The 27,995-nt window shown below is 36.0% G+C and overlaps 3 protein-coding genes and 1 long non-coding RNA gene across 7 annotated transcripts; 1 reads left to right on the top strand and 3 right to left on the bottom strand.

Moving 5' to 3' along the window:
- Window positions 1-17: 17 nt before the first annotated feature.
- Window positions 18-12,480, bottom strand: LOC141904132 (prolyl 4-hydroxylase subunit alpha-1-like). 4 transcript variants are annotated; one of them, XM_074792652.1, is made up of 15 exons: window positions 12,168-12,479; window positions 10,082-10,319; window positions 9,419-9,573; window positions 8,892-9,062; window positions 7,766-7,926; window positions 6,656-6,707; window positions 6,376-6,554; window positions 6,080-6,253; window positions 5,926-5,996; window positions 5,717-5,816; window positions 5,567-5,620; window positions 3,558-3,623; window positions 752-820; window positions 418-514; window positions 18-287 (listed from the first exon to the last, which is right to left on the bottom strand). In XM_074792652.1, exons 2-14 carry the CDS (start codon window positions 10,267-10,269, stop codon window positions 461-463), a joined length of 1,494 nt encoding a protein of 497 aa, XP_074648753.1. In that variant the 5' UTR covers window positions 10,270-10,319; window positions 12,168-12,479; the 3' UTR covers window positions 18-287; window positions 418-460. The 4 variants fall into 4 exon arrangements, with proteins under 4 accessions (XP_074648753.1, XP_074648752.1, XP_074648755.1 ...); XM_074792651.1 differs by lacking the exons at window positions 18-287; window positions 418-514; window positions 752-820 and adding exons at window positions 1,524-1,909; window positions 2,040-2,136; window positions 2,390-2,458 and having other exon boundaries at window positions 12,168-12,473; XM_074792654.1 differs by lacking the exons at window positions 18-287; window positions 418-514; window positions 752-820; window positions 7,766-7,926 and adding exons at window positions 1,524-1,909; window positions 2,040-2,136; window positions 2,390-2,458; window positions 6,949-7,106 and having other exon boundaries at window positions 12,168-12,473.
- Window positions 12,481-12,651: 171 nt separating this feature from the next.
- On the top strand, window positions 12,652-18,123 carry LOC141904133 (MOB kinase activator 1B). The gene is made up of 4 exons (XM_074792655.1): window positions 12,652-12,858; window positions 13,187-13,353; window positions 13,763-13,990; window positions 14,367-18,123. The coding sequence occupies exons 1-4, from the start codon at window positions 12,845-12,847 to the stop codon at window positions 14,606-14,608; spliced, it is 651 nt and encodes a 216-aa protein (XP_074648756.1). The 5' UTR covers window positions 12,652-12,844; the 3' UTR covers window positions 14,609-18,123.
- A 665-nt stretch (window positions 18,124-18,788) lies between these two features.
- LOC141903705 (dnaJ homolog subfamily C member 12-like) lies at window positions 18,789-21,607 on the bottom strand. The gene is made up of 6 exons (XM_074791945.1): window positions 21,463-21,607; window positions 20,892-21,233; window positions 20,535-20,613; window positions 20,323-20,462; window positions 20,131-20,197; window positions 18,789-20,047 (listed from the first exon to the last, which is right to left on the bottom strand). The coding sequence occupies exons 2-6, from the start codon at window positions 20,967-20,969 to the stop codon at window positions 19,965-19,967; spliced, it is 447 nt and encodes a 148-aa protein (XP_074648046.1). The 5' UTR covers window positions 20,970-21,233; window positions 21,463-21,607; the 3' UTR covers window positions 18,789-19,964.
- Window positions 21,608-26,600: 4,993 nt separating this feature from the next.
- Window positions 26,601-27,210, bottom strand: LOC141904770 (uncharacterized). Its single transcript, XR_012619202.1, has 3 exons — window positions 27,110-27,210; window positions 26,888-26,953; window positions 26,601-26,663 (listed from the first exon to the last, which is right to left on the bottom strand). It is a non-coding gene; the product is annotated as an uncharacterized LOC141904770 (long non-coding RNA).
- Window positions 27,211-27,995: the final 785 nt, after the last annotated feature.

Here is a 27,995-nt window from a genome sequence, read left to right as displayed (position 1 = left end):
TTTTCTAATAACATGTAGTTTCAAAAAACATTTTGCCGACTTATTGAGATTTCTCAACTTGTTTGACATGATCTGAATTCTATCTTTAATCAGACCATTTGTTCTGGTAACGAGAAAATTTACGATTGCAAAATGCACGAGGGTCCGAAATACATTTCTCTATTCGCTGTTTACAAATCTGCCTTTTGTAGCCACCAAATATTCTTCATTTGGTTCAGGATGATCTGGTCGTAACTTGCACGGTCGTAGAAATTCCTGGCCACGTTCATGGAACCATTTATTACACACTGAAAAGTATAAACAACTATGAAATTCTACAAAACAACAAATGTTTGTTTTTATCGAAAATATTCCAATTTCAAGAAATCGAATACGATTAATCAATACATGTAAGGTATCATTGATTCATTAACTTACCCCATTTTGAGCCGGCAAGCACAGGACATGCTGCGTGACGAGTTTAATAATCTCCTTCTCCACTAGCGTGTAAATTAAACCAGAACGCCGCTGCTCCCTACAATTAATACATACCATAGATACAAGTCTTGTTTAATTGAAAAACTTGGTCCTAACAGGATCGCAATGTACTGGTATGCAAAATATCTGCCTGTACCCAAATACAGTCAAACCAGCTTAATACAGATCGGCTTCATAGAAATACAATTGAAAATGAGTTTTAATCCGTATCACCCTTAAACCGGATGAATTTTGTTGGTCCCAAATGATCATAACACGAACTCAGAAACTGTACCTTTACTGGCCAAAGTTTAAGGCCGATATATGGAAAAACGGTGGCACCTCCAGCCTGCACATCAGACATCTGAAAACAAAAATATTACAAATCAATTTACCAAAAATTGTTCCAAAAAACATCAATTAGCTCGGAATATGAATTCTAGAATGTATCATTACTTGATCTTTATCAAATCAATTCATGTCTTAAGGATCAGTTTAAATGTTTTCCAGAGGTATGGAAATCATTTCAATCATTCTTATGTAGAAGGCTACATATCATATATCTTCCAATTCTGGTTAAGTACATTTACGTACACACATAAATACATAGATAATACATGTACATTCATGACGTTGTAAATCTTTGTACATGTACACGTAGTTAGAAATCTCACTAAATTATGAGGTGCTGCCGCTATGCTCGTCGTTAGCGGAATTTTCATACACTATGATGAACTTACTCTGGCAATCGATGTGCCGTAAAATCCCAAGCGGCAGCACTTTACGGTGCATTGAGACAGTACGTTGATTGCCAGGGTCAGTTGATATTAGTGTTAGAAAATTCCGCCAACGATGAGCATAGCGGCAGCACCTTATGGTATAGTAAGGCAGCATGTAGATTGTCAACCCAAATAATTGGGCACAGAATTTAGACCCCTAGATCCACCTTTGGTCCATTGGATTGTCCTCCTCTTCTAAAGATATTAAAATTCAACGGAATATATAATAACAAAGAATTAATAATCATGATTTTATTTTATCACAAAAATGTAATAAAACGTACAAAGTATTTTTATTTCTTCAATTTTTTTTTTACAAATAACAAAGAAGATTTGATGAAGTTTTGTTAATAAATGTGATGTAAAAACAAATATACATTGCAGACTATTTTCTAATACATGTAGTTTCAAAAAACATTTTGCCGACTTATTGAGATTTCTCAACTTGTTTGATATGATCTGAATTCTATCTTTAATCAGACCATTTGTTTTGGTAACGAGAAAATTTACGATTGCAAAATGCACGAGGGTCCGAAATACATTTCTCTATTCGCTGTTTACAAATCTGCCTTTTGTAGCCACCAAATATTCTTCATTTGGTTCAGGATGATCTGGTCGTAACTTGCACGGTCGTAGAAATTCCTGGCCACGTTCATGGAACCATTTATTACACACTGAAAAGTATAAATAACTATAAAATTCTACAAAACAACAAATGTTTGTTTTTATCGAAAATATTCCAATTTCAAGTAATCGAATACGATAACTCAATACATGTAAGGTATCACTGATTCGTTAACTTACCCCATTTTGAGCCGGCAAGCACAGGACATGCTGCGTGACGAGTTAAATAATCTCCTTCTCCACTAGCGTGTAAATTAAACCAGAAAGCCGCTGCTCCCTACAATTAATACATGCCATAGATACAAGTCTTGTTTAATTGAAAAACTTGGTCCTAACAGGATCGCAATGTAGTGGTATGCAAAATATCCAAAAATTCCCAATGCTGCCTGTACCCAAATACAGTCAAACCAGCTTAATACAGATCGGCTTCATAGAAATACAATTGAAAATGAGTTTTAATCCGTATCACCCTTAAACCGGATGAATTTTGTTGGTCCCAAACGATCATAACACAAACTCAGAAACTGTACCTTTACTGGCCAAAGTTTAAGGCCGATATATGGAAAAACGGTGGCACCTCCAGCCTGCACATCAGACATCTAAAAACAAAAATATTACAAATCTATTTACCAAAAATTTGTCCAAAAAAACATCAATACGCTCGGAATATAAATTCTAGAATGTATCATTACTTGATCTTTATCAAATAAAATCATGTCTTAAGGATCAGTTTAAATGTTTTCCAGAGGTATGGAAATCATATACAATTTAATCATTCTTATGTAGAAGGCTACATATCAAATATCTTCCAATTCTGGTTAAGCACATTTACGTACACAAATAAATACATAGATAATACATGTACATTCATGACTTTGTAACTAGACAGAGGTTTATTTACACTAATGATGAGGTAAGCTAAGATCTTATCATAAAACCTTGTGAAAAAGTGAAATGCTGGACTAAGGGGAAAGATTTTGGTCAAAAAGCCCTTATAGCCATAGATCCATGAGTATATACGTACTAACATTTACATAATGAACATATAGGACACATTACCAGAAGACATATTAACAACTTAAGTGCAGCTATGTCTAACAATTATGAAATGGGTTTTGACAGATGAATCCAATTTCTAAGATTCAATATCATTTCAGGAACTGGCGGGTGATTAAAGATTAAGAGACAGAGAGAGAGAGAGAGCTCATTTTGTTATCCATAATGGTATAACTATTAAATCTTTGTAGTTAGAAATCTATTTTTCAATTTGTACATATGAAGGGGCAGTCTAGGAGGATAGGGAAAAGCTGTATGAAAATTCCTATATGAATTCATTCATGATTAAATCTTCTGATAAATCGCTTCTTCCCAGGTATTGAACTGTTGCAGAAATATAATGTAAGTTTAAATAAATTGTGGTCAACATGCTTTAGAATTTTACCACTTTTAACTACCATCCTGCTCGTGTCCCCTTTCTGTTCAAACTGAAAAATACCTAAAATCATTTTTCTTTCAGGTATTCAGCTTTACTTCTTCAGGTCAGCCCTTCTTATTTTCATACAAAATACATAGTTAAGCCTTATCAATGAAGAAGTTAAAGTGAATTTCTGTTTGAACCGAAAGTTGACATTTGAGTCGAGCTCAGTGTTCCATCTCCGAGTTGAGCTTCGTGTGCCTTGCATTAAACTGGTAACTTACATAATAAATTAGGGTAGCTATCCTATTACCAGTTCCCAATGATTTGAATGCATTTTTTTCTTCTTTCTGAAGAAAAATAGAGTGAACAAATAACATATGGCAGGAACACACAAAATGCTGATGTAGGATCAGTAAGCAATGACATGCTATGAGGGGTGGAGGGTTAAGTGCTTCTAAGCTGTAATACGAAATAATAGTAAGGATTAGAAACATTTTTGCAGCTTAGAATCGATTATTCATTGGCTGTTCAAAAATGCTCTAAACTCCCTAAACCCCAGTCAGAACTAGCGCATCTATTTTCAACCATCCTCCCTCTACAGGGACTCGAACCTGATGGCATCGCTACACTCAGCCACGGCACGAACCCCTGCATCAGTAGACCGGGTGCGCAGGTACATGCGCAGCTTTCCGAACGAAAACTGGCGGCACCAATCAGATTGCTCGTTGTATAATCGTTGAGGCAAATTTCAAGGAAGAACTATAAATGGGAAAACCCGGGATAAAATAAAATGGGATTTCTGATTGGCTAAAAATCACATCATCTGAACTGCGCATGTATCTGCGCACACGGTCGATTATGGCAGGGTTTCGTGCCATGGCAATCTCGATGCCATCAGGTTCGAATCCCTGCCGGGGGAGGATGTTTTCAACCAGCTTTTGTGATCTGTAACAATGTTTTGTGATTTGCTACTGGTTTTGGTACCAGAAAATTCATAGCTTTAACTAGTAATTCCAAACATTTGTTCAAATGAATATAGTAGTACTACAACACTACCTAAAATTCAGGAGTTGATTACCTTTTCAGCACAACCGTGATGACGATGACAGGACATTGTGCCACATTGACATACCACAATCTATTCACAATTATATATTCTATTCTGGCTAAGGTTTAAGGAGCTACAAATAACTTGCACTGAACAGAAGTGGATACAGTCTGTTTTAGGGAAATCTAGAGTATGGTCAAAGCATTGCTGCACAATCCATCGAAGATGACATAATTTCACCTAGTATTAGATTGAAGGACTGTATCCACTTCATATAAATGAATTACATATATATATGTGCTCTATAGTGCTAATAATGTAATAAAGCTTGGTTTGTATAACTAGGACTCACATATGTAAGCCAAGTTGCTACACGGTTTCCCATGCGCTTCTCAAAACCGTTTGGTTCTCTGCGCTGTATTTCAAACAAGTTCATATTAGAATGCTGATGAAGCGAGTACAGATAAATCTATTTAATGCGGATCGTGAGGACGAAACGAAACTCTTCATCCACATTAAATAGCTTTAACTGGAATTCAATTGCTCGATTCGAATCAAAGAAAAAAAGAAGTACAGTAGTATACGTTAATTGTCAGAAAATTATGAAGTCATCAAGATGAAATGAGGAATTTGATCTTAATCGGTAAATCTACGTAACTTCATTATCAGATTCCTGAAATGTCGCAATTAAATAATCTTTAAATGCATTATTCAATGATTTTGAACATTTCATTATTTTAGAAATTGTCATCTTAAGCTGGCTAGGCCTGAAAAGTGCTAAATATCTACAGTTCAGTGAGTTTTTAGTTTTATTTGCAAGATGCCATTGAATTGATAAATAATGAAGATTTATTTCTATTCTAATTTCTAACATGATCGTATTGTGGATCATGATCTCACGAAGGACCGATAGTTTACAAACTGATTTCCTCAATACAAGCATTAGCTTTTGAATGATAATATAATAAGAAGGTGCTTCTGAAATATCTAAATAGTTCTGATATATGATAAGATTATACAGTTCATTATTATGTACCGGTTTACAGTAAACAAGTGGCATTTTATTTTACTGAAATTTGTAAGATAAATTAATGAAGTAAGAGCCTGAAATTGAATAGATCTTATTTTGAAACTCATGAAATTTCTTAATGGTATTTAAATAGATCTATTTCTCTAATTATGATACATTTATTCAATGTTGAAATAGAGATTTGATCACTCCAGTAATCATCGAAAACTTACTCGTGCAAAATCAAAATGTGGTTCGTAGTGACCTCCTATTCCGTAATTTACAACCTGAAAACAAAAACACAACCGTAAAAAATAACTACAAAATAACTACATTTGTGCGCACGGATCTTCAATGCTCCGAAGAGACTTTCTTGCATTTACCTGTAAATCCTCAGCTGTATCTACTGATAGTCCAGTAATTTGGCGGATTCTTCTATTAATTTTATTACAAACTGGATCCAGTTCATCCTTTAACCAGGCACTAAAAGAGGGAGTTCAAACAATCATAACGATGCAAATCTTGAATGAAAACCAGTCCCAGAAAAGCTAACGAGATACCGCATATATTCAATACCACATATTCATCATACCTTTTACTAATTCTGTAGTTTGCGAATTCTAATTTTCCAGTCAATGAGTTCTGTATAGTCGCTCGGTTCAACTGAAAAATTTACGTAAATATTTGCAGAACTTTTCTCAATGAAATGACCAACAAATTCTATTAACGTATATCAGAGTACGTACTCGCGGTCCGGCAAGCTCTTTAATTCGATCCATTTCCGAGTTGGTCATAATTTCGTGAAAAATGATAATCCTCGGTTTATCGTAAACAACTTCCTGTTTAATAGGACCGTATTTCAACCAGGGTCGACCAAAATCCTCATAACTACACACTAGAACACGTGCCGGAGGTTGTGGCTGAAATAGAAATAACTTCACATTCACACTACATACAAATAGTACATATTCAAATATCCTTCAGCGGCTGAATGAAGACGGCTGCATTTAAATACAAGTCTTCGTATAAAGGCAAACCTTACATGTGTATCTTCACCGCGACAGAGTTTCTCATAGACAATGAATTCACTGCCTTGTTGATACTGATTTGACGGTTGCTCGTTCCTAATTGAATCCGAGATCGGTTCACCATTCATCGCTTTAGCTTCCAGAAGTTCTTCGTAGTGTTTTTTGTTGTTGAATAAACGCTCTTGAGACTGATCTGAAAGTAAGAAAATTCATTATTTTTAAATTGCTTCATCAGTTAGTTATGTTGGTCGGAGTTCTATTCAAATATTTGAAGACATTTATCAAAATCTTTACCAATTTCCAATAGCTGATTCGTCAGGTCTAAAGCATACTTGATATTTCCTTGCTAGAAAATGAAAACATTAGGAAAGGAATGATTTTCTGGACTGAACTTTCTGGACCAAAAAAAAACTGAAAACTGACAAAATAAATCTAATGATAACAAGGATTTGATGGTACTACGAAATGAAAGTGAAGCCATCTTGAAATGAATAAAAACTTTGAAACTGGTGACAAATGTCTTAAGGGGTGGGTCCAGGTTGCTGGCGATTTTCTTAAAATTAAAAAGATATTTCACTTTAACTTACTTGCATCGCAGCAAAAGCAAGATGGTCGACAATAGTCGACCAGTCCTTAGAGCTATCACCGGCGTTTACCTGGTCTAACGCCTGCCTCATCCAGATAAACGTATGATAGAAATCATCCTCCGTATACGCGTACCTACCCAGAGAAAAACTGTCAGCGGCTGCAAAAACAAAATGATCCACAAACACAACTCAAAAACTGCATTTAACAACTCAATCACGACTACATACAACAGGGTTAACACTACTAAACATGTTAGCAAAACAAATACAAATGAAGTACAAGACCAGTCCAACAGTACCGGCATAAAAAACAAATCAGCCCCCTATAACATTTTCAACATCAATGATAATCAATACTAGAGGTATATTGTTAGTAAATAATACGTTAGTGAATCTAATAAAGGGATGGAGAAAGCATTGTACATCATGCATCTATGTCTATATATACAAGTGAAGCAAGGTTTTCTAATTAACGTTCTTACGTAATATCACTCTACGAAGTAGTTAGTAGCTTGTCTGTGGTTTAGTTTAACAATCGGATATTTTCACAAACTAGGTAATGATCTATCTACAAAGCTAAATAGCAGTACTACTTACATGAAGAATGAAGATGTTTGTAACTATGTCATCGACTGCCAGGAAATTTTCCCAAATTACTCACCTTTACGTTGAAAACTCGAATTGAAATTAAGGACACCGGTAGAGACATCTATATTCTTACTTAATTTACATTCACTGAAGATGGCTTCACATTCAGGCTGAACATGGACTCGAAAATGATACACTCTTCGTTTTAGAGTCTGACAAGAGCACTGACCTTATAAATAGAGAATGCTAAGTAATCGAGAACTGTAACCTTGTTGACGGTACGGTCAGAGAGTAGAGTAATTCTATCCAATGTCTCTTGCATCCAAGGTATCGCGTGGTAATAGTCTCCGACATTATATGACGCTCGTCCCAGTTCAAAACAATCAGCAGCTATAATACAAATATAGTACATGCATATTCATGCTATAAACCTGAATTTTACTGATCAGGGTCCGCGTTGCACAGTGAAGACTTTACACATATGATCTGTATACAGCTCATTGTGGTTCCATAGCCATATTTGACCATTAAGACTTCGCAACTGTGCATCTCAGAGCTGAGTTCTACTGTATTCTAGGAAGGCAGCATGCCTAATTTTCAGACAAAATTTGTATCACATTTATTCATTTATGAACTGAAATGACAAAGTAGATTCATCCTTTTCCATTTTCCTACACCAGACGCCCCAGATTTAAAACTTAATCCAGAATTTCTAAAATACCTCCAGACCACGTTTTATGTTCAATTATCCGCTAACATTGTCAGGAATCATCATTTCATCACCTTTTTTTAAAAGTCAAAATGTCAACAATTCTAATCTTAATAATTTTTCAAAAATGACTACCCTCGGTATGCGAGCAGATAACTGAAGCGACACTTTTAACAGGTGAACACTTACCACTGATATTACTCTGTAATCATAAATACCTTTTATGAAATGACAACTTAAATAAGCTCATTATTGATTAATCATTCAATCTATAACAACTATATTAAAGGATTTTGGGGGATATGGTAGTCAAATTTGTCAGAGAATATAGGCATTTGTCTATAACGAAGCCATGCACACATATCAGGGTATATTTCAAACTTGCAATTGATGACCAGTTCACGTGCAAAATAGCACGATAGCATATTGATGACCGGTGCAAAATAGCAATTAGTAATATACTAAATCTAGATAAACTTTTAGAAGAATCAACAGAATCTTCTAAAAAAAATCATCTATATTTTAACTGTCAATCATAGATGTTTAGTTTTCAACGAATAGTTAGTATGAAATCTCATCATAATCAAGAGTTAAATTACTGTCTTCAAGAGAACATTTAAACAGAAAACCTCATCGCAAAACTAACCACTAAGTTCCGGGGTCTTATCTCCATCGACGCCGGCAATTTCTCCTTTCGCGATTTTTGAGGCTGGTATTTGGTACGTATCCTGTAATCGCAGCAACGCGGTGATAACGCCAGATAAGTCATCGCCGTCCGGGAAGTCGTCCTGACGAGTGTTGATTTTATTCACTAATTCTGTTTAGAAAAAAAAAGAAATCTAAAAACTTTCTCGAAGATTTTTTTCGATTTAATCGTTGATTCTGTTGTGAATAAAATCATTTTTCACAAAACAGGGTGGCCACCTTCATTTGATTTGCTTTATCCTGGAATTTTCCGAGACTACCCTCAAAATCAAATACTATCTGACTATCTCAACAAATTTCCCCGACTTCTCTGATTCTAATCTTTTTTTAAACAAAATTCCATGACTATTACCTGACTTTTCAAAAGAAAAAAAAATTCCCCGAATCTTGCCTGATCTCCAGTAATTGGCCACCCTGAATACTTGTAAGCACCAAGAAGTATGCATCACTAGATACAGACTTGATTACCTTGAATAGTACTATTACTAATGAATGATTGAACGATGTTGTTCCAGTCGATAGTAAATCTTTTCACCAGCAAATAAGCATTGACAGGATTGCCTAAATATCTCTCAGTGTCGAGGAGAGCATCGTGACTGTGTTTCTTATAGTCAGCAGAGATCCTGAAAATAAACAATTGCTCTCAATAAACCATTTATTTCTCAGTTTGCCAGAGGCTCATGCGGGTTATAGACCACATCACATAACGAAGAAATACTGAGAACTGTAGCCTGAATATCTATGCTTCCTAACACAGGTTTTATTGTATTCATCACAGTGACAATAGAAAACAGGCTCATGTAGAATAAAAACCACAGGCTTCAGTAGAAACAAATCCAAAACGGACCGAATCTTTTTAAGAAATGTATTATCCTATAGACTGGTAAATCTCATTTTTTTTAAACAAATTTGAAAGGGGCAAAACGCTGAATAACAAGAAATTTATTGTCGTTGAGTCCCATCGAGCGGCATAAGAAAATTGATTCCTGCTTATAAAATCATTATTTTCAAAAAACGAATACTAACATTTTCCCAATATATTTTTCAACAACAACTGATTGGAAAAAGGAGGCGCCAGACCAATCAGGTTTGTCAAACAGACATTAGTAGGCTAAGTAAGTATATACTGACCTGCGCAGTTTCGATAAACGGTCCTCTTCAGCTTTGATATAATCATCGATTTCATTAGCGATATCACGTTCGGCGTGTAAAACTTTCTTCAGTTCAATGATGGCGGTGAACTTCTCACCGCTGCCCTCGACGACTCGGTGACACTGGACGATGATTATTAATGTGAATATCGGCACAGCATGCATCATTTTCACACTGCTGCAGCTACTGCTGAATAGACTAGTAATTCATATAGACACTGTAATGAAAGATAGAGGGACCAGTTACAAATCTCACAGGTGCCACGTCAAAAAAGTTCTTCATTTCTAAATCAAAGTTCCTAAGAAAATACCACCGAACTAAATAGAAAAAACTTAGGAAATATATGATGGGATTTTGGTATGATTTTCTTCTAAAATATTTGCTATTTCATAAATGACGTTCCAACCTATTTAACTGGCTGTCAGTGGAGTCTGTGAGACCGAACAACTCGTAATACGACCCCCTCAAAAAAAGAAAACGAAACCATGGCACGTCAAAGTGCCACATCTACACAATGAGGCTCATGAAGGGATGCAAAGATAACAGCGACACAGTTCTGATACTGGGTCAATTATCATTACAATAAATCATCATTATTAATACAAATGTCATACAGTGAATTAATTAGCGTTCTTTTAATCGTATTTGATTCAACGCTTTATGCAAGGCTTGATTTCTCCCTAATTTAGTAATTTACCGAGTAAACACCTTGTACCCCATAAGTGAGGCTGTAAGTAGAACGCACCGATACGCGGCTAAACACTAAAACATGTGGTTAGAATACTATCTATCAGTACTACATGAGACAAGTCACATATGCATTGAGAAACATAACAACAGCCTTGTACCACACACAGGAGGATATAGCCTATGATATTGTAAAAATTGTACAAACAAGATCAGGCCTATTGCAAAAATGAAGAAAAAATTCATTTCCAACACAGAATTTTGAACATGACATTGATTTGTTGACTGAACCTTAAACTGAGAATGAAATAATTTTCAATATGATTCTAATCTAGGAAGTAAAATCAGTAGGCTTTGCTGTTGTGAACTCCCCTGAACTTTCCAAATTCCTCCCACGTTGGAGGTAGGACCTTGGATTTACTCCAGAATCATGTTTTTTTGTCACGCCACCTTTTCTGCTAGCCTCTGTTTGCAGCAATAAAAGAGGATATTTTGCCAATATGGCATCATTCTAATGTGATATTTGGGCAACCCAGTTAAAATTTGGTCTTTAGAATTCGGGTCCAAAAAGGTTGAAGGGTAACTCGATATGTAGGGCCAGATTTAAGGATAAGGTAAAGTTTAAGGTTGAGATAAACATTTGACTCTGTCAGAGTTAGATCTGATGATGGGCTTTAGGGCGCTATAAGTAAATAGATAGAATGGGGTGGTTGAACATTGGAGCACTTCAAGGTTGAACATTGCGCTTAGCCGGAGGTGGTGGGTTCAAATGCCGACTTTTTAAATTTCTCTGATGCTTTCTTGAATTTTCATGCAGAACGATCGCAGTTTAAGTGTCCATATTATGGAAGTCTAGTACCGGTATGTACCGGTATGTAGCTGTAGTTGAATGACTGGTACTAATAAGGCACAACTCTGCTGGAAGGTGACCTAAACTGCAGTTAGACCGAGATACTATCTTAATTAGTTGCCTCGGTGAAAAACGTCTAAAGAAAGACCGTCTACCGAGTATCTAAAAAGAGGAAGACATGTGTCCAACTATTCAGTTCAAGTTCAATTTGGTCGAGACTGATGGACGCTTTGTCTGACTTCCCAAATTTTGTGGAATCTGTTTTTGAAATTATTTACAGGCGGGGCAAGGACAACTTTTTTGCCTTCGGTTAAACTATTCCAGCTGTATATGTAGCATAGCTGACTTAAGGGATTAACTATCACTCAGCGTTATGCTCCACAGTTCCCATCATTACGCAGGCAGCAGCTTTCTCTTTTTTTCTCGCGAATATTGTCTTGACTCTTGACTTGGAGTCTTTCTTACTTAATTTTTGCAGGTCTTGAACCGGCGAAAGTCGGAGGAAAGACATAAAACTATACTATTTACCTGGCCCTTTGATTCTGACCAATCCTCTTTTTATCAATGCGTTATCGATGGCCAACAGAAGTAACAATCCAAGCAATTCCGTCTTATATTTTGATTTGAAGAACTTTGGAGATCTTGCGCAAAAAATACTTCCGGGTTTTAGCACACATAACACGAAAACCACTTGTCGAAACGTCGAGTTAATAAATTAGTCGAATAGAATTAACGGATAAAAACTAGCTTAAATATGGAAGTATTTGATCTCTTGTAGCTTTTGTCTACGGAATAAGAAGGGCGTAAGAAATGAAAAAGGCGCAATCTCGCAAGTGCGACGAGAGATTGTCACCCAGACCACCGACTCGGTCGGGGTTATTTCACATAGAGGAGGAGACCACCTTGGCAAATCGAGGAATTTCGTATGACGTCACGTAGTGCTTTCACACTCATCAAATAGGTATCTTACGTCATCGGGAAATCCTCATTATGCAGAAAGTGGTCTGTGAAATATCCCCGACCCACTGACCCGGAAATACTTGCAACTTGAACCCAAAACTTGTCGTCGTCTATATTTTATAATCGTTTAAATGTGAACCCATCGGTCGACCGAAAATCCCGTCCTTCGACAACCGGCGATTGCGGAATATAATCGATCTTTCGGGGGTAATAATTTTCCGACGGTGGCCGAAAAAGGCGAGAAAATGAGCTTCTTATTGTGAGTATTCTTCGTATATTTTGACGTTTCCGGTTCGGAATGTTTGACAGCTCCCTTGTTTTACACTAAAAACTGATGGATCAATTCGATCAGTGACCTACTGAAGAATAGTATTAAATTCAGGCCTATAACCCCTAATCCATTTCCTAACTCGACCTCCTCTACGGCCCTCCTCTACTCATCGACTTCAGACAGCCGTCGATGGTGACAGTGTAACTGGTGGTTGAATGATAAATACACAAAGCACCTCAACCAATACTCAGTGATTCATTGTGAGGTTCCTGTCGTCAGTTTCCTATGACGGAAATATTTAATCTGTTCGTTTCAGTGGAAGCCGAAATAACAAAACATTCAAGCCGAAGAAGAACATTCCTGAAGGAACGCATCAGTATGATTTAATGAAACATGCTGCGGCGACGCTGGGTAGTGGTAATTTAAGATTAGCAGTGATGCTTCCGGAGGGTGAAGATCTCAATGAATGGGTGGCTGTTAATAGTAAGTTCTTAAAGTCCTGCTCCCGATATCACTAAAATGTTAAACTCGAATTGCTATCGGTTACTTCCATGTTTTAGATCAGAACTATAGTCAAACTTGGAAGTTTTAAGCTTGAATTTTTTCATGAACCCGAACCCGGCACCCTGCCCCAAAAATGATTCCTAAAACTAAGAAGGGTCATATTTGTAACCTGCAACTGTTGAACAGTTTTTCCAGGAAGAATGTATATAGTCAAAAAATAGACGAATTTAAGAATTTCGGGAGTCAAAATTACGATACCACTTGCATCAGAGGGGCGTTAAACACCTGTTCAACTCTGTGGCCCTAATCTTAGAATTTCAGGATTTATTTGATTTGAGATGAATGAAAATCTTACCTGATGTTAAGGTACATTTTCTTCTCGTTTCAGCTGTGGATTTTTTCAATCAGATAAACATGCTGTACGGAACAATAACGGAATTTTGTATGGAAGAAAAATGTCCGGTTATGTCAGCGGGGCCAAAATATGAATACCATTGGGCAGATGGACAGACTGTGAAAAAACCGATCAAGTGTTCGGCACCAAAATATATCGATTATCTAATGACTTGGGTCCAAAATCAACTAGATGATGAAACTATATTTCCTTCTAAAATTGGTGAGTGAGATTGTAAACATTTCAGCTGTTGTTCCCCTTTAGCAGGTGAAAATATAGTATTAAACCCTGAATGACTTTTATATTGGACCAATCCAATTTATGCAAAGATACCGGTACCTGTTGAAAAGTCAAACAATGAAACCCACTTAGTCAAATCGTGATCAGTTTAATCAGGATTTTGATCAGAATCCAGATGAATTTAGGTCCTTTGATGTATGTAAAATAACTTTAATTTGTTTGTCTCAAATGATCTGAATTAAGGGGGTTTTCTTGTATACGTTTAGGTGAATACGGTAATTTCCATCTAAAATTTGGATCAAAATTATTTGGATTAAACAGGTTTAGTTAACTGAGTATTGATTATTAACTTTTCCAGGCGTTCCATTTCCGAAAAATTTCCTGTCAATCGCGAAGACAATATTGAAACGTTTGTTCCGCGTGTACGCACATATATATCATCAACACTTCAGCGAGGTTGTGTCATTGAGCGAGGAGCCGCATCTAAACACATCGTTTAAACATTTCATATTCTTCGTTCAAGAGTTCAATTTGATCGAGAAAAAAGAGCTGGCTCCGCTATCAGAACTAATTGAACGTCTAACGAGCAAAGAACGATGATTAGATTTTGCGAGCGATGAGGATGAAAGCCGAGTTGACCGTCGCGTGGCGGCGGCGTTGTGGTCAAAGTTGTAATGATGCGACGACTTTTTGCCGATGCTTTTAATACTTGTGTAGGGTATGAAAAATCAGTTGCAAGCTTTTCAGCGGATCTCATATACGTGAAAAGAAATATAATCGGAAGAAATTTTTATTTTTCTCAAAAACATTCGAAAAATTAGATGCTGAATCGTTGTCGTATAGTGGTCAATACTAATGAATACTACATGTATCGAATATGTGTACGATTATTTGTTTCATTTCGTTTAACTGTTAAGTGAAAGGACTGTTGATGCGTCTCATAAATCCGGCCAGTTGATAAGAGATAAAGAGAGCTAAAAGCTTTAATCATGCAGGGATTAAAATCAAATGTTAAAATGTGCTGAATATTTGGCTGGTATGGAACAGAACTATGTTCGTTTCTTTGTTCTTTGAAAATTGGCGAAAATTTTTTCAAAATTGATCGACTGCTTTGTATGTATTCTAGTATCCGACAGTGAAGTGCATTTTCTTGAGTCGCTAAAAGTCAAAAGTAGGTTAAAACGTATGTCAAGAGAGTAAAATACCAATTTCAAAACGAACAATGAAGTTATTTTATTCGTCGATTTCATTCTTTACTCAAATGAACTATGCTTTAAATTACTGATTGATAAGCTCATCAGTAATCAGTCAAACTGCTATAGAATAAAAAGTTCTGAATGTTGCTTTGAAGTTAAACGTAGCGAAGAATCATATCATTTAGATACTTCACTGTTTGTCTCCTCTAGAAAAATTTAATGATATTCTTTACATATTTTCGTGAACTTCCTTCGTATGTGAATGTGTTGATGGTTTTAATGCTTGAAGGATTATTAGTTATGGTAGTGATGCAATCTTGTAGGGACCAATTTCCAAGTACAAGATCTGAAATGTGTTTTTGGGACCCTCAATGTTAGAATAAACCTTGGTTGATGAAAATTGATGCTATGTCTCGTGGTTAATGTGTTGTATCCGAATATTGCCAAGTGATTTGTGTTGATTTAAAGATGATTGAAGTTTGTCAGAGTTTTTCTTGTTTGAAGGCAGTTGATTTTCTTGTATAGTAAGGTTTTATGTTGACAAATATTATTCGAACTACAAAGTTTTGTTGCGTGCAAAAGATACAAATTCTATCATTCCATATATCATGAAATGTGCTTCAGTAATTTGGCCGTGTCGACGATTTGATGGTGTTTTTTGAGGTGGTATTTTTGGTATTCACTCCTTAAGTGGTGTAACCGCAGTTCAAAATGACAAAAACATCATGAAAATAGGCCAACACCCAGGTAATGTTGATAATTAATTTCTATAAAAGGCATTGTTTTATGTTGCTCCCTTGAATTTGAGATAAAAATGATTCTGTTATTTATTACATACATGGCGTACTATAAATTATTTTGTAAATAGAAAAATTTGTATATTTAGTAATTAACGCAAGTGTGCAACTTATGATGTGTATGAAAGCTCTTTATCTTCATTTAACAGGATTCTAATTTTCTGTTACAAACATACAATATGGTATAGCGTTTATAATCTCAATAATGATTGCTAAGTTTGACTTTGATGTTCACTCAAGTAAAATGATTTCGTAATCCAAAAAATAATGGGTGCATGCTTTTTCAGAACACAGGCCTGGAGTGAATATTCACTTTAAGGGTACAGTAAACATTTTTTCTGGCTCCAACAAATTCTCCACGAAATAGAAATTCACTCCAGAATTGGTACTGTGCAACACTTTTATGAAGTTTTTAGTGGGTGGAATGTTGAATTTTCAAGTCTCTGTTGCTGTGGGCTTTTAACTTTTAGTTTATCTTTCTTCGCTTTGAATTTTAAATGATGAATACAAGGTTTGTAATATTTGAGCTGTGAATTGTAGTTTATAGATAGATAGGAGACAATGCTGATTGTGGCTAAACTGTTGATGTTATATTACAAACTGGTTTCCTATTAAACCAAACCTGCAGTTACGACAATTTGCGTCTATTTTATGAAGCTATCAATACTGAAATGGTTAAGTAATTTCACTCAGAAAAAACTGGTATGTCAAAGAAACATGTTTGTTTATTTCCTCCAAATATTATCCTTATTTCATCATCCCAGTAAATAGCTGCTGGAAATCATTGATCTCAAGTATTCAGTATCAATAATCAATAAAACTATGTTTTCTAAACAAATATTGAAGGTTTTAATGAAGGCAATGAAGAAAAAGAAGGATTTTCTTTGTCCTGTCTTGAAAATAGTTAAAATTCCAGTACGTTTAAATGTTTTGTAGATCAAATTTAAATTCTTTAATCTGCAAGTATTAGACTCGTCAGTTTATGGGAGCTTAAGAAATGTCTGCAATATTCTTCAGATGTTGCAAATATTTGTAGAAAACAGTTATATTATTCAACATGTGCGCGAAAAAGCACATTAAATCCAAGATCAAACCAGACTGTTAAAATTGGAATCAATCCAAAAGTCTGAAGCTGGATATGCCTTATTTCAATGTCATGGATAATATAGCTGGATCCTACTTGTGATAGTAATGAAAATTTTAATTAAAACTCTGTTATATTTTCCCATAAGTATGATCTCAGTGTAAAACGGTCCGCAGATTTCAGTCGTTGTTTTGCTTGATCAGGATATCCTTAATTCACTGTATATAGATAAATACGCACTACACGTAGAATGTTGAAATCCAAAATTCATTGTCACAAAATCACTTTTAACGAAGCTTAAATATTAAAGTATTACGAAGTGGCTTTTGTGTGTTTTAATTATGAATTCTCTTGAGGAGAAACCGAGATAAGTAATGCATTTACATACTGTTTACAGGGAGGTGTCCTTTTTGGCCTCAACAATTGGTCGATAACCTGTTGAAATATGGAGATACAGTAGACTCCTTCATGTCAGATTCCGGCTGTAGTTCATTCTCCCTGATTATCACGTCAAGTAAGGACGTAAAGCCTAGTGCACATCAACACTGCGATTGGAGACAACTAGTTGCTACCGAACGATTACCCCGCGCACATCGAAATCTAGTTATAACCGGTCAGTTGCAGCAACTGCATGGCGCGTGTCGATCGACGAGATCCAGAGCGCGCACATCGACGGATATGACTGCGATTGAGTACAACTAGTTGCTCAAAAGTAGAACATGGGCAACTGGCTGGAACTGGAGATAGATCGACGCTTACCAATCGTAAGCTCGCTCACATCGACAAATTCAAGCAACTGATCGTATCCAGCCAGTTCCTCTCATGCGCCGAAAACTGCCTTGCAACTAGTTGTCTCCAATCGCAGTGTCGATGTGCGCTAGGCTTAAGGGAGAGTCTACTGTATTACCGGTATGAAATTGTTTAGACAATGGCTGGCTTAGGAGAATTATCGTAAAATTTGCTAATTGTATTCATCTGAGCTTTGTATGTATACATGTACAATGTACATAAAAACACCTGGTCGTGTAAAATGCAGAGATAAAATTTTCTCAAGATTGTAAATCAAAAAACACTGGATATTTGTGTCATTTTATTGGTTTTATTCATGTTCGCTCCGGAATTTAAATGGTTCGATTTTCAAAAGCTGTTGCACTGTCTCAGGATTTTTAGAGCGATTCTAGCTTCCACTGGCAGATTTTAATGGTTATTGAATGAAAAAGCCATATTTTTCTCTAAATGGAACCTCACAACTGCGATTACATCAGCCAATCTCTGGATATTCAACCGATATAATCAAACCGAGGAATTGCCGATAGTTAATGTATCTACTGCGTGACCTTTTCTCATTGTTAGAATTGATGAAACTTTGTCCGCGTTGTAAACAACAATAAAGAAAATCTCTGACTTGCAATGAAAAATAGTCGTAAAGGTTTCCTTTTAGTTGCCACAATTATTTATTTTCAGCTACATCCCAATATTCATCATCCGGAACTAAGTTTACCCGAGAAAACAGGGGTCCAGTTTCAACATGATTGGGCTAATACGCTAAAGGGCTTTTTTGGTGTTCCTTCTGGATACAATTTGAGTATATGCTCTTTTTGGAACTTCAAAGATTCCGTTATATCGATGTCTGACGAGTCATTATGTTGTAAGACGACATATGAGAAAAAAATTCAACAAACAAGCTCGTTTTTTGACACAAGGATATCATCATTTATTCCCAAACAGTATCATCGCTTACATGGAATACAATCTCATGTACAAATCTTTTCAAAATTATATTCTACGAATTTCATAGAACAAATTCTTCGTATTTCCTCATCCTGTGTTTATTAGGTTCAACTTGAGAGTCGAATTTTAATAATTTTTTTCTCTATTTTTTCACCGTTACTTTATTTAACTCTCTTTCAATGATCTCTGACCTTATCCAGCTAAACCAAAAAATCTGCGAAACACAGTTACGTATATATTTGCAGATTACCCTACACAAGGTAATAATCATTTCAACCAAACACGTGTCACGAAACAAATCAGTTTCTAACCCACACAAGTCACAAGCTGCTACATTACAGTATGAGAAAACCTGCACAGATGTCTCTGGCAAGACTCAAGGTATTTCAGTAGGACTGACCTAAAATGTGACACATCTTACACAAATTGGTCATCCTCACAACTACCAAAGCCTAACTGAACATATCAGCTCAAAATAATCACCTAGCTGAGCACAAAAACACCTGGCTAAATCACAGCACAACGTCCTAGTTTTAATCACAGTTTTAATCCTAAAATCTATTGACATAGCAATCAATTTAGGAGAATATACATTAATCAGAAATTGTACTCCAAACTGTACTACAACCTTCTGAGACTGCAAACACTACATTTCACATTCAGTTGCCTATATCATGGACGTATAAACTAGTTTATACGTCCATGCCTATATCTACTGGTATTGTACATGATTTCAGTATAATGTATTAATGTATTTTTGGCATACTGAATATTTGTCCCCAAATCTGTATTTTCGGTACATTCATCGCATTGCAACACACATTTATGGTTCATTCTAAAACCAAATTACACACATAATACCAATCAGAGACAGAAACATCAATTTCTTTAAACTTACTGGGGTTTTAAAAAACCACCTGATGTACAGTATATTTCAAGTATAATCCTTCGCTTCCCGAGGTAAGACACAATATGATCAGGCGGTTCATTGACACTTGGATTCAAAACCCAAAACATTCAACTCAGATCAGACAGGATTCAACCTGGATCTAAACTCTAATGTAGACAACATAGATGTATATATAGCTACTACACTTATTCACTGATTTACACTGCACAAACGAGTCTCTGAACTCGTTACAACAAATTTAGATTTCATAATTGCGGAATTTGCGAAGACGATCGTTTGAATGTAGATCAGATTTCCACCATTTCACAGACGTCCCGTTGTCTACGATAGAAAAAGAAAAAACTTAAACAAATTCTGCTTTAAATTTTTTTCTTCAAATTTTAAGTACGAGAACTAATTATTACCTTTTGAAGCGGAAAATGGCGTATCAGCAATCATTGCTTCTTTCTTTTTACAAGACCAATGCATTGACTAAAGTTAAAAGTTATTAGAAATTCATGGTAATATAAATCAATTGACACGTCCAAAAGGAATGGAGCTTGAATAATCTAAATTAAAATCTCATATCTATATGGAATAGAGAAAGTTGCACTTACAACATGAACAGAGTTACTCATAGCGCACCACTGATTATAAGACATCGGTATTCCGCTACGTTTCCATTTGTCATATTTCTCACGGGATTCCGGGTCACATAAAACCTCTTTAGCTTGTTGTAAGAGTGCAAATCGCTTTGCTAGAAAATAAGAAAACCGATAAACCTCACCGATGATTCTCTGATGAATTTTTACAACTTGATAATAAATACCTGCAGTTAAATCATTGGGATTTTTATCTGGGTGAAGTTGTAGAGCTTTTATCTTGTATTCAGTAAGTATTTGCTCAACCTAATAATGGAAATATGGATCTAAATTATTAACTCAATTTTCTTCAACAAGTTTTACAAACGATTTTTCCATAGAAGCTTCATTTTTCTGAAATTCAAAAAGGGGCTTTTCAAAATCAAAGCATTAATAGCCTAATTAAATGTAGTTAGTTACCTAATCGTTGGTGGTAAGCTTTTTATAATCGGATGAGCTTATACCAAGCTGTGGTTTGTGAAAATATCCGATCGTGAAACTAAACCACAGTCAGGTTACTGACTAAATTAAATGAATCAACTTACGCTTGACAGTTCGTCGCATCCAATGATTCGATAATAATCGTCATTTTCATCGGGGACATAGCTCAGAAATGATTCCATTTTTTCTTCACTCTGACTCTTGTGTCAACCACGATCCGAGGACGAACGATGTCAATTGTCGCAAGCAAAATAGCCCCGAGCGTTCGTGGTTAATATACTGATAAAACTGGCGATAAATCACCCGAAATGTCACCAACAAATGTCAAAACAAACTTAGCTAATTCTTAACCGTCAAGTGCTGCCGCTATACTCATAGATGACGGGTAATTCGTGAACTAACTTATCATTCGCAGCCCAGAGTAAAATAGACTGGTTGCCTGTCCCCTTAATTGAAGATTGAGACCGGTAACAAAAAAAAAACAAAATTAAGAGCAAAAATGCCTTGTCTGATCAATAAACCGACATATCAGTCGGAATCCGGATAACGAATCTTATTTTTTTATTACGTTATATGGAATTCCTCAAGGGTCATACTATTATTATACAGTCTATTTCAACCTGACTTGAGAGCATTCCGGGTGGCCTAGCTCGGCTCATTTTTGGTAGTACATACCTGATAAATGTCTTGATAGGACCCGAAAGGAGAAGCAGTCGACCTAAATCATCATTTTTTAATCCATTTGAAACTGTATTGAAGGATATCCAAAAGTCTTCACTGAAAGGGGTTAAATGAAGAGAAGTGACTCCATGATTTGAAAGTTTAACAATATTCAATTCAATAAACTCTTTATTGTACTGCTTACACCCTTTCGGGTCGAGATGCACAGAGTGATATTTACAAATAGTATTTACAAAACATAAACATTTTACATTAATATAACAAGAATAAAAGCAGTTTCGTGTTAATTATTATCAGAGTCTAGGATTTCGAGATGTATTCCCCAATAGGACCATGTAGTTTCTTATCTGTGAGAAGTTTTTTGAATTTGGTCTGGTCCTCCCACTTTGGGGCATCTGGGTATATACAGCTCACTGCTCTGTTTAGGTTATATCTTATTTCATTTAGTCGAGAGCATTCTATTATAAAATTAAACTCATCTTCAATGACATTACAGTGTTGGCACAGTCTCTCTCTTGGTAAATTGGTCAGAAGACGATGATTACTTATCCTAAATTTACAAATGTTGGTTCTAAACAGTTTTGGTAGTATAGGATCCATTAAGAATGGCGTCATGGTAAATTCAGGATTTAGATTTTTGTAGCAGTCTAGTTTTGGGGAATTTGATATCCATTTGTGCCAAAAAAAATTTATATCTCTTGTAGTGTATGTTTAGCTCGGGTAAAAGATTTAAAATTAGAGTTCAACAAGATTGACTCTTGCATGGCGTGGTACACCAATCTGTCCTGATTCTGGTGCACAGCATGCCAGAATTTCAGGAGTCTCACAAGCAGCTATATAGAGTGGGTATTTACCGAGTTCACCAATTACAGCCATGTTTGTTGCTCGACGTGTTACATTAAGTACATATTTACAAAACGAGATAAATAGTTTCTGTTCAATATGTTTCCATGCCTAGGAATGGAAACATATTGTTAAACTTTCAAATCATGGAACCCCTTTCAGTGAAGACTTTTTGGATATCCTTCAATAACTAGGGTCATACGACTTCCCACCTGACGGTGAGATCGAAACGTCGTGATATTTTAGATTGAATAAATAAATTCTTGTTTTTAAATTCTCTTAATCTGTAGAATATGATAAGTGGGTTTATCTTACTATTCGTTCACCACGTTTGAGTGTGGTTGGCACTGTAATACGACTACGTTTTACGAATTACGACGGATTTCCCGGGTTCGAACCCAGTAATTACTGCTGCTGATTCATCCTAAAGCCAAAAGCGTCGTGGGTTCGAACCTAGTAATTACCGATACTGATTCAATGACCCTGTAGTGATGCTGACTAGAAGATAGGCCTATAGAGGGGTGCCCGACGGAAGGGATATTTCAAGATTTCGAACGTGATCGCCATCTATTGGAATTTTGCTGAACCGACTAGTCAGCTCTTATTTGTCTCACTGACTCTTCTTCGATGTGCTGAACGGATTAAAGAAGAGTCAGCGAGACAAGTAAGAGCTGACTAGTCGGTTCAGCAAAATTCCAATAGATGGCGATCATAGCATCATTGATAAACGAAGCGAATGCCCAGGATTCGAATCCAGAAATTACTGCTTCTGATTTCAGAGTGGTTCTGATGCTGAATGGAGGATGAACAGGGGTGCCCTGGTTTCGATCTGGCTGGTTTTTCGAGAAAAAAAAATGTTTAAATAACGCACACAAGACGGCGACATTTAAATCTTAAACGTACCTTAATCGTCATAAAATGCTTTTATTGTCTGTTAACGTACCGCGTGGTAATTGAAGATAGAGAGCGGTCTCCAGTCTAGTAAGGGAGCGTTCATAAATTACGTACCTCCATTGGGGGGAGGGGTTACTGAATTTTGGTACAAAGTGGTACATGGAGAGGGGTCAGCAAAAAAGGTACGTACTTTGAGGGAGGGGGGTATTAGTCAATCTTGGTACGTACTTTATGTACCAAACTCAAATAGCCGTTGGTGTTGGGCTTTTAGTACCGGGTATATAAAATCAATAAACAACAATACTTGCTCAATTCTTTGCATCAATATAATTGGGGGTTTGTCATGGGTGTGATGGTACGTACCTAAGAGGGGGTCAGTGAATTTGGTACAGAGGTGGTACAAGGGAAAGGGAGTCAGAAAAACGGGAGATTTTGAGGTACGTAATTTGTAAACGCTCCCTAAAGCACTGAATTGAAACCCTCGCATGCCAGGGTAACAATCACAACTTTCATGTGTCGGGGCCGTAGTTTCACAAACATGATCAACTTTTTAACTGAACTTCGCACAAAGGGCCAAATAGATCAATTTCTTTAACTGTTGCTTTTTGTTGTTCTTTTTAAGTTAATCATATCGTGAAACCGTACCCCAAGTAGGATTTGGTTTTTTAATGCGAAAGGGTTTCAATCAGTTTTAGATGCTGCAGTTTCGCACACTAAACAGCGAGTACGGTATTTAATTCAGTTCGAGTCCAGTTTCACGAAGAAAGGATGAATCAATTTTAGTTAAACTATGTTCATGAAACCGTTATGCGTTTCACATAACCGGTACATAGGGTCAACTGCAATTCGACAATTCCATGTCGAATGGACCCTCGGCTAAATTTCATAAAACTTCACTTTGATTCAGACTTTTTTTATAACATAATGTTTGAACGTGGTTTGTAAAACTGGACCTTCAGTTCAATTTCTTAAAAACTACTCAATTCGAATTTACCGACTCGAGGAATCAATACTTTTTGAGTAAATTATTTCTATGAAATTGAACCAGTGGGATGTGACGCACTGAGTGTGTGAAACTGCTGGCGTCTGTAATCATAACTAAAACAACACAGAAAATTCATCTTTATTTCTAATAAAACAGTAACACAAGTTCGCACAAAATATTATTGTCCCATAATAAAGAAAACTAGTCGACATTTCAACTTTTTGGTTTCATTGATTGTGGGACATTACAGTCATACAAAATATGTCCATTTAACAAAATAATGTCCATTTACATCATACATGTGTATCATACAAATCTACTGGTAGTACAAAACCAGACCAACGAAACCGGGTTCCGAGGTACAAATAAGTACAAACTAATGCAGTTACATGGAGTGTGTAAATTATCTCATGCCCTTGATCCATCTCAGAAAGCCCATCATTTCTCGAATTCCCTCAATTGAGATTAGCTTGGCGAGGCAGGAAACCTATTATCGCTGCTTTGCAGCTATATTCAATCTAAAATGTACATGTAATTACTTCATGTAATTATTTTTCAGTAAAAATTAAAACCCACTTTACACAAATTCAAAAGGATTAGAAGACAACATTTATGAGTCTCTCAAAAGACCATCGTCAAGTCTGAAGAAATAACTAAAATAGGGAAAAATAGAGAGGGAAAAACAAGTTAATTGGGAAAAGTAAAGCTAGAGGTTGTTAAGTGCTTAGGTTGAAGGTTTTGTTATTTTGTGCATAGGTTGTTCCAGTTATTTCTTCATTTACTTTTATTATTTTGATTCTGATTCTTGATAAATAAATTACCACTTCAATCTTTTAAATTTGCATATAGCGGGGGTTTAAATCCTTATTCTATGCCCGAGTCAGGCTATTTATTAGCAAAAATTACGTTACAGCTTTGAGAGACAAATCAGGGGATAACTCCGTTTTTATGGATATGAGATACGCAGTCCATGAAACCATCACAAACAGAACAACAGTCGCCTGCCCGTGCTGGCCAGCACGATATAATACCGGTAATATATTTGACTTAAAAATTGCAGATCTTGGAAATAAGTGGCAGCATATCAATCTCGAGGTAGATGGCTAGTCCTTGTCCCTGTCAAATGGCATATTGGTCCCCACTTCGTCCTAGAATAAGAGAGGAAACTTGCGTGGGAACTTGTTTTCATGAAATATTTCAGAAACAAGAATTTATAATTACCTTATAATTCTAGATAATTCAACACCATTATTCAATCTTTGATCAGTTTTCAAATTGTTCTATCAGATAAATTTCATGCTGCAATAAATCATTATACTATGAAAAGAATTAGCAATTGATTGAGGATTCAGCATCAGCATCAGCAGCAGCCGCACTTCTTTCTGGAGAATCACATGAAAATTATGTACAGAATAATTGATTGTTCGAATATATTACAAATTAGAGCACAGTGGAGTGATGAAAAACTCACCATTTCTAAACTTGTATCGGATAAGCTCAGTGCCATCAAGCAGGATTTCACTTCCAACAGTCATAATGTCGTGAGGTTTAGAGAACTGATGATTTTCTGAGAAAATAAACATATATACCGGTAAATAATTGAACTGTTAAGTTTTATAACAAGCTAGAACCAGGTATAGAGACAATTACTTAGTTTCTTAAAAGAATAGCAGCTTCAGTAACAACCAGAGCTTCTTCACTCTTTGAAGATAAATATTCTTAATTTCTCCAGCTCCAATTAGTGTTGTGTGTATTGCATTCTGGAAGGAGAAAATAATGCCAGAAAATGGTTAATGAAATAAATTAGAAACTGCAATTTGTTTGTGTTCGATTGACAGAAAACCTACCGGGTTAATGAGTAGTTTATCACAATGTGTTGAGTATATGCAGATGTCTAAGGTGTTTGATCGTAGCGTTGAAATGCGTCCTCTAGTAAAGCGTTGATACCTGCCAACATTGAACGATCAAAAACACATCATTTTCTGGACTTGATTTGAAGATCACCACAAATTACTGCAATAAATCGATATAAAACTCACCGCTTCTGACTTGTGTTTGATTTGTAGAGCGCAATGTTTACTGCAATGTTCAAGCCAGCGGTATTTGACCTCCATAGGTCTGTTCACTGAAAATATGTATGGAAAAAATAAAGACCTTGATAATTCCAACTTTGATCAGGACATAAATGACTTTCAATGATTGAAAAAGAAACAATAATCAGTGACAATAGAGCAGAATGTAACATCTCAAAGTAATCAATCAATCAGACAGAAACAGTACAGGATTTCTGGAAGGAAAAAATTATGCCAGAAAATGGTTAATGAAATAAATAGAAACTGCAATTTGTTTGTGTTCGATTGACAGAAAACCTACCAGGTTAATGAGTAGTTTATCACAATGTGTTGAGTGTATGCAGATGTCTAAGGTGTTTGATCGTAGCGTTGAACTGCGTCCTCTAGTAAAGCGTTGATACCTGCCAACATTGAACGATCAAAAACACATCATTTTCTGGGCCCGGTTTCACGAAAAAGTTAAACTCAAATTTTTGGTGTAATTGCCATTGGTTACTTCATGTTTTCAATGAGGACAACAATTCAAACTTAACCGTTTTAGGCTTAAACTTTTTCGTGAAACTGGACCCTGGACTTGATTTGAAGATCACCACAAATTACTGCAATAAATCGATATAAAACTCACCACTTCTGACTTGTATTTGATTTGTAGAGCGCAATGTTAACTGCAAGTTCAGCTTCATTTCGGGCCCTTGAATACATAAGTTGTATAATTTTGATGATTTGAACTTTGACCAGGATAGAAGTGATTGAAAATTCGCCTTCACTGATTAATGTAGCTTCTAACCAGGAAATGAGTTTATAAATCTACAGTCAAACAGAGACTAGAATCTGTAGAGATAATTACCGGTACTGTTTTTGTTTTGAGGATCTAAAGTGATGTCCATCTTTAACAAATGTGAAGTGAATTCCCAATGTTTACTGTTCACAGATTTTTTCAAGGGTTCCACTTATTTCAGCTCCTAAAAACAAATGTTAGAAATTGTCAGTTAAGTTGTTATGAAATAAGAGCAGTTTCACACCAAATCAAAACTTACCGTTTTCATCAATGTTTTTAAGCCAACGGTATTTGAGATAGACTGTTGGGTACCAAAACCTCCATAGCTCTGTTCACTGAAAATATGTATGGAAAACATAAATATCTTGATAATTCCAACTTTATTTCAGGACATAAATGTGTCTTAATGATTGAAAATAATTTATACAGGACAGTTCTCTGAAAAAATAGAAAAATTCCTAACAGGTTTTACCTGCTGCTGCTGCCGCTGCCTCCGCCGCTGCTGCTGCTGCTGCTGCTGCTGCTGCTGCTGCTGCTGCTGCTGCTGCTGCTGCTGCTGCTGCTGCTGCTGCTGCTGCTGCTGCTGCTGCTGCTGCTGCTGCTGGTTAAACTGGTGCTGCAGTGTGTGTCTCATCCTGTAAATGAGGGTAAAACAATAATAACAGAAACTGGGAAGAATTCTGTAGAGAAATTCATTACCAGTTTAATTTTGTACTTAACTTTTACAAGAGCCTGTTTAAATAGTAAATTCTATTGCATTTATTTCATTCTGAAAAGAAAAAAGGAACAATAATCAGTGACAATAGAGCAGAATGTAACATCTCAAATTATCAATCAATCAGACAGAAACAGTACAGGATTTCTGTGGATTAAACTGCTGTACTTATTTCATACTGAGTGAACAGTTACAGATACATGTAACATTGTGTACAGATACAGAGAACAGATCACTGCA

The sequence above is a fragment of the Tubulanus polymorphus genome, chromosome 4 (assembly GCF_964204645.1).
Source record: "Tubulanus polymorphus chromosome 4, tnTubPoly1.2, whole genome shotgun sequence".
Lineage (NCBI taxonomy): Eukaryota > Metazoa > Nemertea > Palaeonemertea > Tubulaniformes > Tubulanidae > Tubulanus > Tubulanus polymorphus.
The sequence above is the reverse complement of the archived record's forward strand: the minus strand, read 5'-3'. Positions and strand labels throughout refer to the sequence as shown.